Raw genomic sequence first — 16,380 nt, forward strand, 5'->3', positions numbered from 1 at the left:
AAGCATTCCATTGTAATTACATGTATTTGCCAAAAACAGCATTCTTTAATACAATAATTTTTTATTAAAAGAAGAATCAAAATCTGAATTCGAGATTTCTGTTATCAATATCACAAACATAACATATATTTTAAGGACTTTCGTATTGAGAAAATAGGCTCTGCATGTACAATCATTGTCACTCACTGTCAAACACTAAAGCTCCCAAAACATCGCAATACATATTGGAATACAGGTACCAGAATCAAAATATATTGCAATCCAATTTCTTTGCCAACACCCAGCCGTTTATCATGTTATTGTTTTACTGAATACAATGATTAATACATCAACTACTGACATATTATATTCATTATTCAGTATTCCATGGTGGATTCGTTGGAGCGGCAGTGACACAGCATATGCACAGGAGACTTACCAAGGTATCAAATGAGCAGTAGAGGTTGTAACATGTACGCTAGACGGTCCCCCATTACCTGTGTTCACGGATAGCGTCTGACCCTCTGACAAATCCAGCAGATTCGCCAACGGTCCGATAGAAGAGTACAACCCGCTGGGCCCAGTGTCTGGCAGCATATTTCACAAAGATTTTGACTGAACTTGCTGTTTATAAATCTTATGTTTGTTAATAATTTCAATGCCAATTATAAGAAATGTTAGATCTGAAATGTGTGTTTAATTTATTCTATGGGTCCTGTGAATTTTCAATGGGTCAGACAGACATCTGAAACTTAGCGGACCCAATGTCCTGTTACTTTGAAACACCATTTGCCTGAGAACACTGCATGACTGCCCGACCACAGTACAAGTGACTGCCTGAGAGTGGGATCACTCACAATTGGCGCATGACTGTTGTTGACCACGGACAAGGACATTCTGCATGTCACACAAAAACATATTTTCAGAAACTGTCTAAAAGTGTTATTTATGAAAATGATTAATCACAATTGGCTACAGTCATTGATAGTTGTTCAAGTTATTGAATGAGATGAAAACCAAAAGAGTTCATTACAACCAATCCATCATCAAAAAAATGAAATAGTCTGGTTATGTTTGTTTGTAAAAACAAAAGAAAATGTGCTATTCTGGAAAATTGCACATCTTTAAAGGAAAATATTGTTAATGCAAACAAGTGTTCCAAAATTGCTTGTGTTCGATTATGAGAAAACATGATTGATTGCTTGGTCATTTTGTCATTGTGACCAAACTTAAATTATTTCAATTAATCGGACCACCACTAGTTGTATCACACGAACGCTTCTTGACTGAGAATATTTCCAAAGGAAAAACCAGATGTGGCCAAAGGTCATTATATTGTTTTCAATTGCGATTACAGGTATAAAGGTTCTTTCTATTGGCTCTGTTATCAAATCAAAACCATCACATTAGATATAACTGCATCAACACGAATCAGGATAAATTCCAATTTGGAAATGATTAGTCGAATTTGCGGCTGAAACAAGGTCTGTTTTCAGGCTCTGATGAAGATTAGAGACATCGCTGTGTAATCCAGTGGCTTAAAATACCAGGATACTGACAAACGTAGGAATTTATCTAGAATTACACATAAACCACAAAATAATAGTCATGTTCAAAATTGGGATTTTTAAAAGATTGTTAAACATTGTTTAAGTTCTTATTTTACAGAATTCTGAGGAAGGCCAATTTGAACATATTTTGCAATTACATGCACTGCAGTAACCTACACATCACAATCTCTTCCTAGTCATTCCTCCTGTATCATATCAATGACAGAGACTACTTCTACATGCAATAAATGTAGCTATTTGTTTATATACAGTCAAATCCCGATGAGTCGAATGCCGGTGTCTCGAATATTATGCATAACTCGAAGTACCTGTCGGTCCCGACCATTCCCTGTTATAGTTGTCATCATTTGAATACCGGTTACACGAATTCGTCTCATAAATACACATGATGACTAGAGAAGGAAATTTGGTCCCATGAGATTCAAACAACAGCAATCTTGTATACATAAGCCGAAGTCAGTCAATGAGAAGTTGATTGGTGTAGCAAACTGATCCAATTAACAAACCAGCGCCATTGACGGGTGAGTTCAAAAGGCAGATTAGTGATTTTACGGAAATCACTGTCTGTGCTTATCAGACTGGAACTGATAAGGTGCCCCTATTAGTGATATGGAAATCATTAGATAAACAAATGCTTAGGCGGAGGAATTAGGACTGGATCATCATTTTTTCTACCCTCATAGACATACCTATGTCTCGAATACATCGATAAGTCGAATATATTACTTGGTCCCCAGTGATTCGACTCATCGGGATTTGACTGTATTAGCAAAACTTGGGATATTATTAATTCCATTTGGGGAATTATAATGGCATCTTAGAGGCTGGCCTCTGAGCAGGTTTTTATTAAATTCTTGTAAAGCTCAGGCTCAGGGTGACACAGGTCATCGTATCCCAATTGGGTAGATCGATGCTCAAGTTGTTACTTCAGTCTAGGGTTGGCTAAGAAGATTTCTAATTGGAAACATTGACGATAGGAAAAATATTAATGATTATCGATATGCAAATAGTGTCATCGATAATATTGTACGAAACCTTTTGTGATAGAATAAATACACAAAGTTAGGTTTTTAATCATGGACTGCTTCTAAATTATGTTCACCATGCATAAATATGTCACCTTTCAACATTGGTGTGAAATGTAATCATTTCTTTCAGACATTTTTTGCTCCAAGTTACTTCTCTGATAATTACCGATAACTGATCGATATTACGACTGAGTTAACAATTATTAATTACTATTATGTATATTGATATCCAGCTCTACTTCAGTCACTGATGCATAGCCTAGTACATTTGTGGGGTGTTATAAGCATTGCTAATTAACATGATTAAGTTGATACACTAAGACTGAATCACTGATTTGAAACACATGATACACAACAAGCGGCTGATTTAAAGGGGCACTGATCCAGAGCAATTTCCGTGGACTGGTTGTTGCTTTTGTTATTGTCTTTCTCCCGTGAGTACCCAGATGAAATCCCAAAATTATTGACTGGTTCGTTACCTCTGCTGCGCCACTCTCATGCGTAATCGATAGTATAAGTATAGACTGATCAGCAAAGATGAAATCTGTTTTACTCGATAATATTTCAATCTTCATAATTTTGATACCAAATGGTAACATTTTGAAGTTTAACCATCTGCCAGTGGTAAAAAATGTTAGGACTGAAAAATAACGAAGTCAATGTAGGTCTTTATATTTTGTCTTATAATCCTAATTAGTTTATCATCATATTGGTATGCATTTTGAAACTTAATAAAATGCACACAATCTGCTAATACTTTATTTAATTCATAACATGACTGTAATATCTAGACATATTATAGATTGCCAACGTGAATCATATTTCACACACACGCCCTAAGTGCGACTTAGTGTATGTTGTCTGTCTCATTACACTTCACTGCGAACAAAATTATTCTGTTGAATGCAATAACAAATGAATAAAAACAAAATGCAAATATTAAAATTAAAACAGACTTAAGTTATAGCAACAATATCAGGCTATTACCTCGTTAAAGGAATGTATCCATCAATATCCACATAAGAAAGGAACGAAATGCCTCAATCAATCAGCATATTGGAGGTTAATCCTTTGAAGGTAGGACGTTGTTTTTTACAAAGACACTTTAGGACAAGGTGTATGAAGTATAGATTAGTAAGTCTACAAACACAAACACTACCTTTGACAAATCCTCTGTGCAAGATAAAAGCAATTAATTAATCAGTGTGTTATCGGTTAATCCTTTGATCAATGTTTGTTTTTGTAACTCAGCTGATAATTCCTCTTGCTGCACTCCCATGTGCATATAACATAACATGTAATCCACTTGCCACATCAAACCTGAATTTATAATGTTGAGTATTTACTCAAGACACGAAATGCCAAATTGGAACCTTTGTCGGGTAATCTGAGTTTTGTTATCACTAATTATACCTGTTATAAATTATAAACTGACCATCAAATGAATGATGACAAACAACAAGTGTAGGTTTACCACCAAACAAGGGGTACAGCACAAGAGTAGTAATTGCTGTATTGCATGCAAGTTTGTGTGCCTGAATAAACAACAACTTATGTCCGACACTGATTTGAGGATGCGAGCGGAACTTCATGCTTGCATAAGAAATACATATACAATTGTAATTGCTGTGTACTTAGCTAAAAACTGTATATACCTACTTACCTAAGTAAATTTTCATATTTTTTTAGCAATGGCAAAGTTTACGGATTCAAATACATCAAAAGTGTGTTTTTAATATCATAACATAGGTAATAGACATAATATTTTTACATAACATGATTAAATATCAAGGTAAAAAGCATTCTGATCAGATGGTCATGACAATATTTGGACCAGTCATTATACCATCTAAGCATTAGAAAACCTGAAAATGCCTACACTACTGGGATACTACAATCAGACAAGAACTGATATTTTCAAATAACAGCATCTGATGGGCATCCACACTTCCTAATGTCCAAATGTTTAGGTTCAAGAAATTCTGCTATGGTGGACAGTAGCCCAGTCCCCGTGTCTGTCATGGTCGAGGGAGCAGGTAGTCACCACTGCCTCAGGCAGAATAGAAACCATTATTAGTCATCCCAAACTGTTAACATGCTGTTCCTCATTGTAAATAATGGAAAGATTTACGCCTGTAACCCCCGTTTTTTTATCATTCTATGCCTAAGAATAGATGGGGGTTTTAAATAAAAAGCCTCACCCTAAACAAAAACCTCAAAATCCAAACTAGGTTTATTTGACAAACTAACGAAACAAGAAAAATACGATCCAGTTTACACACTATATTTGATCTGTGTCAGACTTGTTATTTGATACCACTGGTTTGCAACATCAATTGTGCAAAACATGCGATAAATGGATTTAGGTCTATCTCATAAATTGTTAATCACATGTGATGCAAAACCAAATGACAGCTGAGCGACACGTGTATCTACCATGTTTGACCAAACGTATCATACAAATGAAGTTGCAGGCTGCCTTCTCAGCTTCAAATGCGTTATTTTGTCTGCAAAAATACTTCCAAACTCAAACAACGTGTTGTCGACACGTGTTCATACACCATGCAAAACTATACACACAATAACAACTCAGGTGGAAGGCCGTTCAGCCACACGGAAGCAAATAATGTAACGTCTTACTGTGTCTAAAATACTTACTTCATGATATTAAGTACATTCCGACACGTTGCAGCAGGGCCTACCCTGCGTATCTGCCAAGTTTCACCTTCCTTCGGGTCCATTTGGGGGGTCTGTGGCCGAATTATTGACCATGACCCGAGGACTTTGAAATTGCCGCGAAAATGGCGGCCACGAAATTCCGAACAAATGTGACGCTTTTGACAGCTCGTTTTTTGCCGTCCTTGTACGGGTTCGCGGAAAACACCGGACGGTGCCGAACATTCACGAATGTATGGGGAGCGGTTATTGAAATGAAAAGGTTGAGCAGATATTTCATTAAAACTGCACGTTTTATGTATTACGGAACACTATCGTTATATAAGAAATGGTTAATCTCTTTGTATCTCTTTGCTATGCAATGATAGTGAGATAAAACTTTAGATGGGGGGAATGAAATATTGCAGGTACTGCACACTCAATGTAGGATGAGGAAATGAATGGCGACCAAAACAGAAACACAGATGTCATTTGACAGTGTCAACAGCGAACGTTCCACGATTAATATGCCAGGTCAACTTCCAATGTATAACGGAAATAACAGAATAGATCACAACAAAAGTCGGTACCCTCACTGCATCGTGTGGACACCGATACCTTGTTTAACGTAAGTGAAATAATAACAAACACCGTCAAGCACAATACATCTTGCCAAATCATGGCCAGATTATTTTTTTCTTGTACTTTTATAATTGTTAAGCAATTAATCGCTCGTGATTTCACAAACAAAAAAGTTGCAAGCAAACCGAGTTACAACCTAAAGATGCCCTTTGTGTAGATTATTCTGTAGGTGGACATTTAGTTAAGGCCGTTGTTGGCACACCTAGCATGTATCCATACGCTTTAGAGCATACAATAGAAGTACACGTACGTACATACTGAATCTGAGAACTAACCCTGGGCACTTACATGTAGCAAGCCGCCACATACCTGGAATACTGCTGAGTGCGGCGTAAAACTGAACTCACTACATGTAGCAAACTTCATACATAGGTCCAAGTGTGAACCATGCTGTCAGGTTCATGTGGATCGTTTTCTTTTAGTTTCATGTAGGCTATGTATGGTGGGCATTCTTTCATAAACAATGTTTGGAATTGAACTGTAATGTTGTAAAAGTCTCAGCAGAATTTATTAGAATATTACTGGGTACTTTTAAGTGCACAGGTTATGTTTCATGGTTTGGAGATTGTGGGTACTTTCTAGTATACTCGAGAATATATGGGTACATGGCAGTATACAATGTGTCAACAACGACCATTATCATGATTATATGCTCTGATTACCAGCTGATTCTTAATTCCATAAACATACCTCTCTTTCCTTGCTGCTGCCATCACTGTTTTCACTACCAGTGGGCTGATATTGATATGAGAGAATTTGTATAAGGTCATTGAGTGAAAAATTGACGTTTTCATCATTCACATTCTCTGGTAATGCCATGGTGGATACTGCTAATGTAACAAACACTACCCAGAAACTCTGTTTATAGTTTTTGTTACTATCATTGACTTTGTTCCTATTATTGAACAGTTTGTTGTTTCCTTTTCTTTCAGGTGGCTTTTCCCATTCATTGGACACATGGGAATTGCAACGACATCCGGTGTCATTCGAGACTTTGGTGGACCATATTATGTTGCAGTATGTATCTCAAAGGAGATTTACGTCTTGAGGTTGATAGCCTTTAGTGTTTTATTCCTAAAGTGCAGGAATTACCTTTGGTTGTATCAGTGTGTTGCTCATGCTTAGTTTGAATAGGTTTTTTACATATAATAATAATAATAATAATATACAATTATAGACTCTTGTAGAGGTCGATATCGGTTTTTATTGACCTGAGTAAAACAATATCAACCGAGCTTGTGAGGTCGATATTGTTTTACTCAGGTCAATAAAACCGATATCGACTCTCTACAAGAGTCTATAATTGTTTTATTATATAATGAAAGAGAAACGGGTTTTACATAAACTTTTAATGCACACACTGTGCCATCTATCCGAGTGATCTGATTGGCTGAAAAGCGGGGGAAGCCCCTTCTTACGGGATTCCTTGTCTATTTTTAGTAACCCAAGTCAATATCGTAATTTATCAGAAAACTCAAGTCAATATCGTGTTTTGTAGTCAATCATGTGACGGTATTTTGACCAATCGTGGTACAGGAAAAATACTACCTATATAATAATAGTGGGTATTTGTAACCGCGCCTATATCCGTGCATTCAATGCTCGCTCAAGGCGCTACAAAAGGAGTAAGTCTATGTACGATGTTGACACGAGATTACAAATAGTTGTAGTTAAAAGGGAAGAAAAGATCTAAGAGAAGGCTCTGGAGAAGTAATAGGTTTTTAGAAGGGACTTGAAAGAGTTCAGTGATTTGGCACATTTGATGTCAACTGGCAGTGAATTCCAAAGCAATGCTGCAGTGTAGGCAAAGGTCCTCTGACCATAGGAGACAAGTCTGACTTTAGGGACTGTAAGTAAGTGCTGATTTACAGATCTTAGACATCTTGCAGGGGTGTACAGTGTAAGGAGTTCAGACAGATACTCTGGAGCCTGAAAGTGGAGACATTTATACACAAGGCACAGGATCTTGAAGTTGATGCGGTATTTAACAGGGAGCCAATGCAGGAAAATGAGTGATGGACTGATGTGATCACGCTTAGATTTCAGACATACAATACGAGCAGCAGTATTTTGAATTGCTTGGAATTTCTGTACTCTGTACTTATTTACTCACAAGCAATTAATTATCTAACATAGATAATTACTCTGATATTTTTCAAGATATCAAATTGTAAAGCTTTCCACTTCAGTTGTAATTGCAGTGAATGTTTGAAGAGAATACTATAGCTAAGATGTGGGACATTTCCACAAGAATTTTGAAAAGTTTGCTTATATTTTTACAGGAAGATGAAATGGCATTTGGTAACCCAACAAGGTATGTATGTTCATATTGAACTGTGTTGCACTGTCTAAAAACATAACAGTGTAAATGTGTGTTGTTTTGTTGTTTTACTGCTGGTCTATGTGACAGCAGTCTTTAAGGAATATTGCCTGGTTTTGCTGAGGTTTAGAGTGATGTAAGGGGGATAACTCTCATTCCTGGTAGTGATTCTATAGTTACATGTGAAACAAATCAATGTTATTGTCAGTTGTAAGCATTGTATAGTTATGTAAAGTATGGTATAGTACAGTATGCTAGCTTTGTGTCAAAATGATGTCTCAATTATATTAATGGATGCTAACAAATAATATCATTTACTTGAAGGATCAGCTTTAGTTTTAATTCATTTCTTCAAACAATAGATAACTTTGCTTGTATTTGGTTTGCAGCTTAAGTTTGAACAAGTACAGTCAACTCTCGTTAATCCGACACTTGTGGTTGCAGAGAAATATGTCGGATTAACGAAAATGTCGGATTAATGAAAATGTCGGATTAATGTATTTGTGTGAAAATATCAATGTTTACTAAATGTCATGATCGTCATACTGTTGCATGCATATCAGAAATGGTAAGGCACACGCTAATTATCACTCATGTGTGATTGTTTGTATACGGTCGGATATACGGTCGGATCATCCGACCGGCTGTGTTGATTGTCGGATTAACAAATGTTTTTACACTGTATTTACAATAATCAGCTGCTAGATTGGTGTGTCGGAGTCGGAATGCGAGAATGTCGGATTAACGAGAGTAATTATCACTGTTTTAAATGGTTCCCTAATTTTTTGTCGGATTAACGTGATTGTCGGATTAATGAGTGTCGGATTAACGAGAGCTGACTGTACTATTATGGCAGTTCAGTCGTCATTGCTTCAAACAATAGATAACTTTGCTTGTAATTTGTAAGCACCTTAATTTTAAACAAGTACTGTTTTGGCAGTTCATTGAACAGTGAGAAGGACCATGCCTCTTGAAAACTGCTTTGGTGTGGAATAAAGATTTAGTCCATGATTCATTACAGGTACTGGCAGTTAGAACTGGAAAAGGTTCGAGGCGGCAAGGAGTCCTGGGACAAGGCTGTTGCTGACGCATCTGAAGAGTATAAACACAGAATGGTGAGATTTTATCTCATGTAGCCAGCACTGACTATTGTCGTGGTGTGGGTCTGTAAGGTAGCCTTGTGCCATGTGTCATGGCTTTTTCTCAAATTTCTCCCCTTGTGACCTATGAATATCTGGGTTAGAATTAGTCTTCAGTAACCCATGCTTGTCGTAAGAGGCGGCTAACGGGATCGGGTGGTCAGGCTTGCTGACTTGGTTGACACATGTCATCGGTTCCCTATTGCGTAGATTGATGCTCATACTGTTGATCACTGGATTGTCTGGTCCACACTCGATTATTTGCAGACCTCCGCCATATAGCTGGAATATTGCTGACTGTGGTGTAAAACTAAACTCACTCTCAACACCAAGCATCTGTAGATCTTTGGATGCATGCAACTGGGAACAGTAAGTGTAGAACTATTGTGTGTAATAACCTTTCGTCTGTCTGTCCGTCCATAATCATTTTGTTTCCGGAGCATAACTCAAAAAACGTTCAATATTTTTCAACAAAACTTGGTAGATATATCAAACAGAACCTCAAGTGGTGCCTTTTGGTGTTTACAGATGTTTGGCATTTTTATTTTTCTTGGTTTCCATGGAAACGATTTGACTTAGTCTCAAAAGGAGGGGTGACCTTTGTTTCCAGAGCACAACTCGAAAACCATTCGATATCTTTCTTCAAGACTTGGTAGATATATCAAACATAAGCTCAAGTGGTGCCTTTTGCTATTTACAGAGTTTTGGCATTTTTATTTTTCTTGGTTTCCATGGAAAAGTTTCGGACTTAGTCTCAAAAAGGAGGGATTGGTTTCATTTCCGGAGCACAACTCAAAAACCGTTAAATATTTTTCAACAAAACTTGGTAGATATATCTAACAGAACCTAAAGTGGTGCCTTTTGCTGTTTACAGTAGTGGTGGTCCGATTAATTGAAATAATCGAAGATTGGTTGCAGTGACGAAACGACCAAGCAATCGATCATGTTTTCTCATAATCGAACACAAACAATTCTGGAACACTTTTTGCATTAACAATATTTTTCACACGGTTGGTTTTATCAGTTACATTCCATGAGTACTACAAGCTCGTTCCAAGTCATGCTTGAATTTATCTTAAAGACCCCAAGAAAGTTATGTTCCTAACATACTAGTTATCTGTTCAAGATTTGAAATTTGCCCAAAAAACCCCCAAAGAACTACATGTTATTTCTTTATGTTTTTGTGCATTAACAAAAATAACCAAGACAAATTCATAAATGACGCTAACCAATTATTTTCGATGATTGATCGGTTGTAATGGAGCAATCATCAATTATGAGATTTTAACCAATTCCTGGCACTACAAACATTTTTTTCATTTTTATTTTTCTTGGTTTCCATGGAAATGAGTTGAAGTTCATCTCAATGTGCAAATTTATCAATGCTGATTGATCAGTTGAAACCAGTTACCATATGACACAACAGTGCTTCATTGTTGAAAAAAACATATGCTATGACATTCATTGTTCATGACATCACAAATTGATCATATCACATGTCTGAAAAATGAAGCTTTGCTGTAGGGTTGAGATAAGAGAGATAATTCTTTATTGTTATTTGTTTTAATAGTCTTTATTCTTAGAGAAGTGAAAAGAAGTTTTTAAATTTCAGTGAACAATATCTTGAATAACCTACTCAAAACCGTAAATTACAGAATATCTGTCCCTCTTCAAAGAGGGATTGGGTAATCAGGCTTGCTGACTTTGTTGACACATGTCATCGGTTCCTTATTGCGTAGATTGATGCTCATACTGTTGATCACTGGATTGTCTGGTCCACACTCGATTATTTACAGACTGGAATATTGCTCGATTATTTACAAAAAGCTGGAATATTGCTGAGTGTGGTGTAAAACTAAACTCACTCACTCACACACTCACACACTCACACACTCACACACTCACTCTCAACACCAAGCATCTGTAGATCTTTGGATGCATGCAACTGGGAACAGGAAGGTTAGAACTATTGTGTGTAATAACCTTTCCTTTTTTATCCCCCCGGCATGTAATGCGGGGGGATATAGTCGTCGCATCGTCTGTTGGTCGGTCCATCCGTCCGTCCATAATCATTTTGTTTCCGGAGCATAACTCAAAAAACGTTCAATATTTTTCAACAAAACTTAGTAGATATATCAAACAGAACTTAAAGTGGTGCCTTTTGCTGTCTGGAAGTCCTTCACCAAAGGATAGGATTGAACACCATCCTTTTAGTCAGGACAGTGAGTGAGAGAGTGAGTTTAGTTTTATGCTACATTTAGCAATATTCCAGCAATAGGGCGGGGGACACCAGAAATGATCTACACACATTATACCCGTATTGGGAATAAACCCGGTCTTCAGCATGACTAGCAAACGCTTTAACCACAAGGCTACCCCACCACCCCAGTCAGGGCAGACAATCCTCATAGCTTATCTAACATATAGGAGTACATTGATGGCAGGTGCTCCAGATAAGGGCCGTATCAGTGTATGTACGGATATAAAATAAGCACGATATGGTAGGAAATAATTTAGAAAACATAGCAGATGGTGTACGGTCTTAGAATCATTTACAGACGTATTTATCTGAAAAGTATTGTTTTATTGTTTATTGACCTGTTTACACAAGACTAGCAATGTTGTGGTGCATAAGTGAAACACAGATTACTGATACTCCATTAAACTCCATTAAATTCCATTCAGTATCTTAAATGTACTCTTATTGTTTTCCATTGCTGGGGTACATTTGTGTGGCATTGGATGCTAGCAACAAACCCACACAGGTGTGAACTGTGCTCACCACAGCGCTACAAGTAACAGATATATATAGAGGTGTTCTCAACACTTTGTTCAGGCTCGAATTAACTTTTGCCAACTCTATTTTCAGCATAACCTATGTTGTGACAACTGTCATTCTCACGTTGCCATGGCGTTAGATCTGATGAATTATGGGAACAGTCATTCCTGGAACATGATCAAGCTGTGTTTTTTGATGTTGTGTAAGGGGAAGTTTGTCAGGTATGTTTGTACCCAGTGGTGTTGTTCATATGACAAATGATCTGTACGGTGGTCGTTATGTTTAGACATTCTTTAAACAGTTTGCTAAAGTGTGAAATCCTTTAAGTTTGCTCTTACAATGGACATATGGATTTACTGGAAGAGGTGACAATCAAAATTATTTTAAGAAAAACTCATGTATAAAATAATCATTATGATAATAATAATGTGTATATTTATAATGCACCCGAAATTCTCACTCATAATGTTGTTCACTGGTCTATATGGTCCAGGCATAACTATTTACATGCTCTCATAATTTGAGCAGTGAAGTCGTATTTCACACCATGCTTGACGATTTGCGACCCGTGAAGATCCGGGGTAGAATAGGTCTTCAGCAACCCATGTGCTTGCCATAAAAGGTGACTATGCTTGTCGTAAGAGGCGACTAACGGGATTGGGTGGTCAGGCTCCCTGACTAGGTTGACACATGTCATCGTGTCCCAATTGCGTAGATTGATGTTCATGCTGTTGATCCCTGGATTGTCTGGTCCAGACTCGATTATTTACAGACCGCCGCCATATAGCTGGGATATTGCTGAGTGCGGCGTAAAACTAAACTCACTCACTCACTCACTCACTCACTCACCCTCACGCCACCATCATACAGCTGAAGTATTGCTGAATTTGGTGTCAATAAGACAATATCTTTAATATTACACTTGACGTGTCTTTGATTCCAGTGTCGCAGGCTTCCTGAAGACGTGGCTTCCTTTCTTGGTGATTGCAACAGTCATCCTTATCGCAGTGCTGGCCACACAGATCTCCAACTCTGACATGTGATCTTCAACTATGACACGTGATCTTCAACCTGGACACGTGATCTTCAACTCGGACACGTGATCCCTAACTTTAATGTGATCGACTCACCCAGAACAACATGGAGGAACACATAGATTCTGCCTTGATACTGTTATCTGGGGCACAGTTACCGGTTTGTGTCTCAAATATGGATACAGCTCTTTAGAAAACAGAGGGATGCAATTTTTTACATTTCTTATGTTTCACATATTGCATTTCTGCTACTTGCTCTCGATGCTGAGTGCAAACAAAATTGTTTCATGTTCTTTCATTCATGTTCCTGGATTCATAAAATCTCACCCAAACACAACCCATTCATAATGGCCCCTTCTTACAAGTGAGCAACTCAATTCTCGATGAGCCCTGTTCCTTTCCAAATGCGGTTATTCTATGATGAGTGAAAACATAGTTTTTAGAGAGAGTATCTATTAGTCTTAGAAATAAGTAATTAAGTAATGAGTTTACAGTCCTTTTAGCTCAGTATAAGTTTAGAAAGGGAGTGTTAATGCCCATCTCTTTTTCTCATCTCCGACCTCATTTTCAATCCTACCCCACTGGATCCACCAAAAAGTTGTAGAAGCCACTATGGGACACTCCAGGTCAAAGTTCACACTGCTTGTGTACATTGGGAGCTGTAGTTTTGTTGCCATTGTGTATCTTCGTCAAGGTCAGTGTCAGGTATCAGGGCGGTGGGTCTTAGTGGTTGAAAGTTCAGGTCAAAGTTCCACATGTGTACATTGGGTGGAGCCCATTTTTTGTTGCCATTATGTATCTTTGTCGTAAAACCAAACTCAGTCAGTGTCAGATATCAGAAGCTTTGTCTCAATGAAGAGATTTTGTACTTTATCACCTTTCAATTGTTAGTAGTATGAAGAGAAGCTGTTTATTTTCAGTTGATCATTGACCAGGTCCGTGTAAACTTTGGCACCTTAAAGGCAGAGTGTGGATCACTCTGTCTGCTTGGGTCTGATGTCCGTTACAGGTCTGATGCACACAACCGACTTGATGTCTACAGATCCTCTATGTTTGCAGACTAGACTCACTCATGAATGACTCTTATTTCATGTGTATACATGTGATTAATAACCAGTACAGTTATATGAAGGGAATAACGCTTTACACAAAGGCACAGACAAGCAAACATACAGCCTCAGACACAACCAGAGACTCAGATGTGTGATGGATGTACAGAGTTACAGACACAGACAGACACAAACAAGCGTTTGCACGCACGCACGCACGCACACATGCATGCACACACACACATAGAGAACCTCAGGTGCGTGATGAATGCAAACACAGCTACGGACACACATAGATTCACACACGCATTCACACCCACATATGCACCCAGACACAGACTTGCATGCACACTTAACACACACATGCACAGGCTCAGACAATATGTGTTTTCAAATGGTCGACCTCTCAACAGATATTGGTCTATTTCTGTAATTGTATTTTACACTCGTCAACATTCAGACAGGAATTTATGCTGATAAATCACTGAAGACAAGTTGTTAATAATTCAGTCATGCCATTTACAATTTCATGAGGCTGGAGAACTTGCTGGTCCAAGCGGACTGTAGCCTGTGTTTATTTTAGCTCATATATGTACGGTTAAACAGTTGAGACCATCTTCGTTTATCCAGGGTGTTTTATCTCCATTCAGTATCCATTAATACCCTGGACCGCTGACCAACATAGCCTCATTTCCACCTCCATTGACCTGTAACTGAACACAGAATTTTTCATGCACACAGGAGCAATTTGATTGGACAATTGTTTTAATGGCATTGTATAAATTCTTATATCAATATGTACTTGGACCATAATGCAACATCATGTATTATTCAGAGCACTGAGTTTTAGTTTTTATTGTAGATCAAAGGACAGAATGAACAAAACATGTTTTTGTTTCCATCCACATAGCTTGCCATGCCTGGGCTCTCAGCCTACTGACTCAGCAAGATGGAGTTACTTTTAACATCTTGTCATTGAAACTTACAATTAACTTGAGATTACATTGTTACTGTTATGGAGTCAAAGTGATATTTTACTGCTGGCGCAGTAGTGACAGGGGCTGTATGTTTGGGTGGAAAATATCAGGATGTAAATGTTTGACGGCAAGCACGGCTAACATTAAACACCGAGTGATTGGCTGTATTGCTGTGAAGCATGTCTACTGAACACAACAGTAAACAGTCATTTTTAATGTGTATTTGACCCATAACGGTTCTTCAGTATAGTGTTTTAATTCAACATTTATATACATGAGTATTTATTATACTGATAACAGTGTATGAAATAAGGCTCGTCCGCCTGCCTGAGACGGGTTAGAGATTTCTGATGGACAGTCTAGTTTTACAGCTAGCCAGCCTGATGGTCTGGTAAAAATTTAGATGTTATATACATCTGAGTCATATCTTGGTGTCTGGTCTGGTTAAATCCATTTTGGACTGGTAACATTTACCAGTTACCAGCCCTCATGTCTGGCTGGGGTTTTGACTTATTTCATACACTGCTGATAATTACAACATTTTAAGATTTGGGGGCACAAGATTAAAATGCCTATGGGAAAATATCAACGACTGAGTATATATAATCTTAAGTATGATATTACAGCCTCACTCTGTCTATAGGTCATTACATTACGATTAAGAGAAAATGGTGTTGATTCTTTGACAGTTTTCTTCATTGCCTAGAATTAATATTAGGAAAATAACGGACAAATTTCTAATGTTTTGGTTATATGCTGTGTGTGTATCAGATCCTAACTGCAAACTTCAACTGTGTGTTATTAATCCATGTATTTTTTGTGTCTTTAGCATATGGAAAGATTTTATCATGATCATAATTAATTGAATCTTATTTAAGTACTATGTGTCAGATGTTATTATTTAATGTTAATTTATGATTGTGTGTGGCAAATATTCTTTCTACAATAAAAACTTCCACTTGATGAAAGTGAATATGTTATCAGGTTTGTCTTAAATGTATGTATTCTTTCACTCATTTATGATCTGCTAGATCCAGGTTTTCTAACACACAATCAGGAGGCATAAATGGTCTGGTAGATTTACCGTTTCTTTCCTTACTGAATGTTTGTAAATAAAGTGTTACCAGATGAATATATGCCAAGTAAGATTTTTATTAACACTGTTTTTTGCCAACCCAGACAGAAGGCAATTTCAGTTAGTTGGTTG

The 16,380-nt window shown here is 37.5% G+C and overlaps 2 protein-coding genes across 2 annotated transcripts in view; one reads left to right on the forward strand and one right to left on the reverse strand.

The window, feature by feature from the left end:
• Window positions 1-5,410, reverse strand: part of LOC124280324 — a 36,748-nt gene extending 31,338 nt beyond the window's left edge. The window contains exon 1 of the mRNA XM_046716219.1: window positions 5,237-5,410. Coding sequence (XP_046572175.1) covers window positions 5,237-5,319 — 83 coding nt within the window. The 5' untranslated portion in view covers window positions 5,320-5,410. The remainder of the gene's footprint in view (window positions 1-5,236) is intronic.
• Window positions 5,411-5,666: 256 nt separating this feature from the next.
• LOC124280333 (transmembrane protein 222-like) lies at window positions 5,667-15,829 on the forward strand. The gene is made up of 8 exons (XM_046716234.1): window positions 5,667-5,861; window positions 6,808-6,892; window positions 8,158-8,189; window positions 9,217-9,310; window positions 12,204-12,334; window positions 13,057-13,852; window positions 13,980-14,156; window positions 14,190-15,829. The coding sequence occupies exons 1-6, from the start codon at window positions 5,695-5,697 to the stop codon at window positions 13,154-13,156; spliced, it is 609 nt and encodes a 202-aa protein (XP_046572190.1). The 5' UTR covers window positions 5,667-5,694; the 3' UTR covers window positions 13,157-13,852; window positions 13,980-14,156; window positions 14,190-15,829.
• The last annotated feature ends 551 nt before the right edge of the window (window positions 15,830-16,380 follow it).

Source organism: Haliotis rubra, unplaced genomic scaffold, assembly GCF_003918875.1.
Source record: "Haliotis rubra isolate DU_JTF1 unplaced genomic scaffold, ASM391887v1 Scf265, whole genome shotgun sequence".
In the NCBI taxonomy this organism is placed as follows: domain Eukaryota; kingdom Metazoa; phylum Mollusca; class Gastropoda; order Lepetellida; family Haliotidae; genus Haliotis; species Haliotis rubra.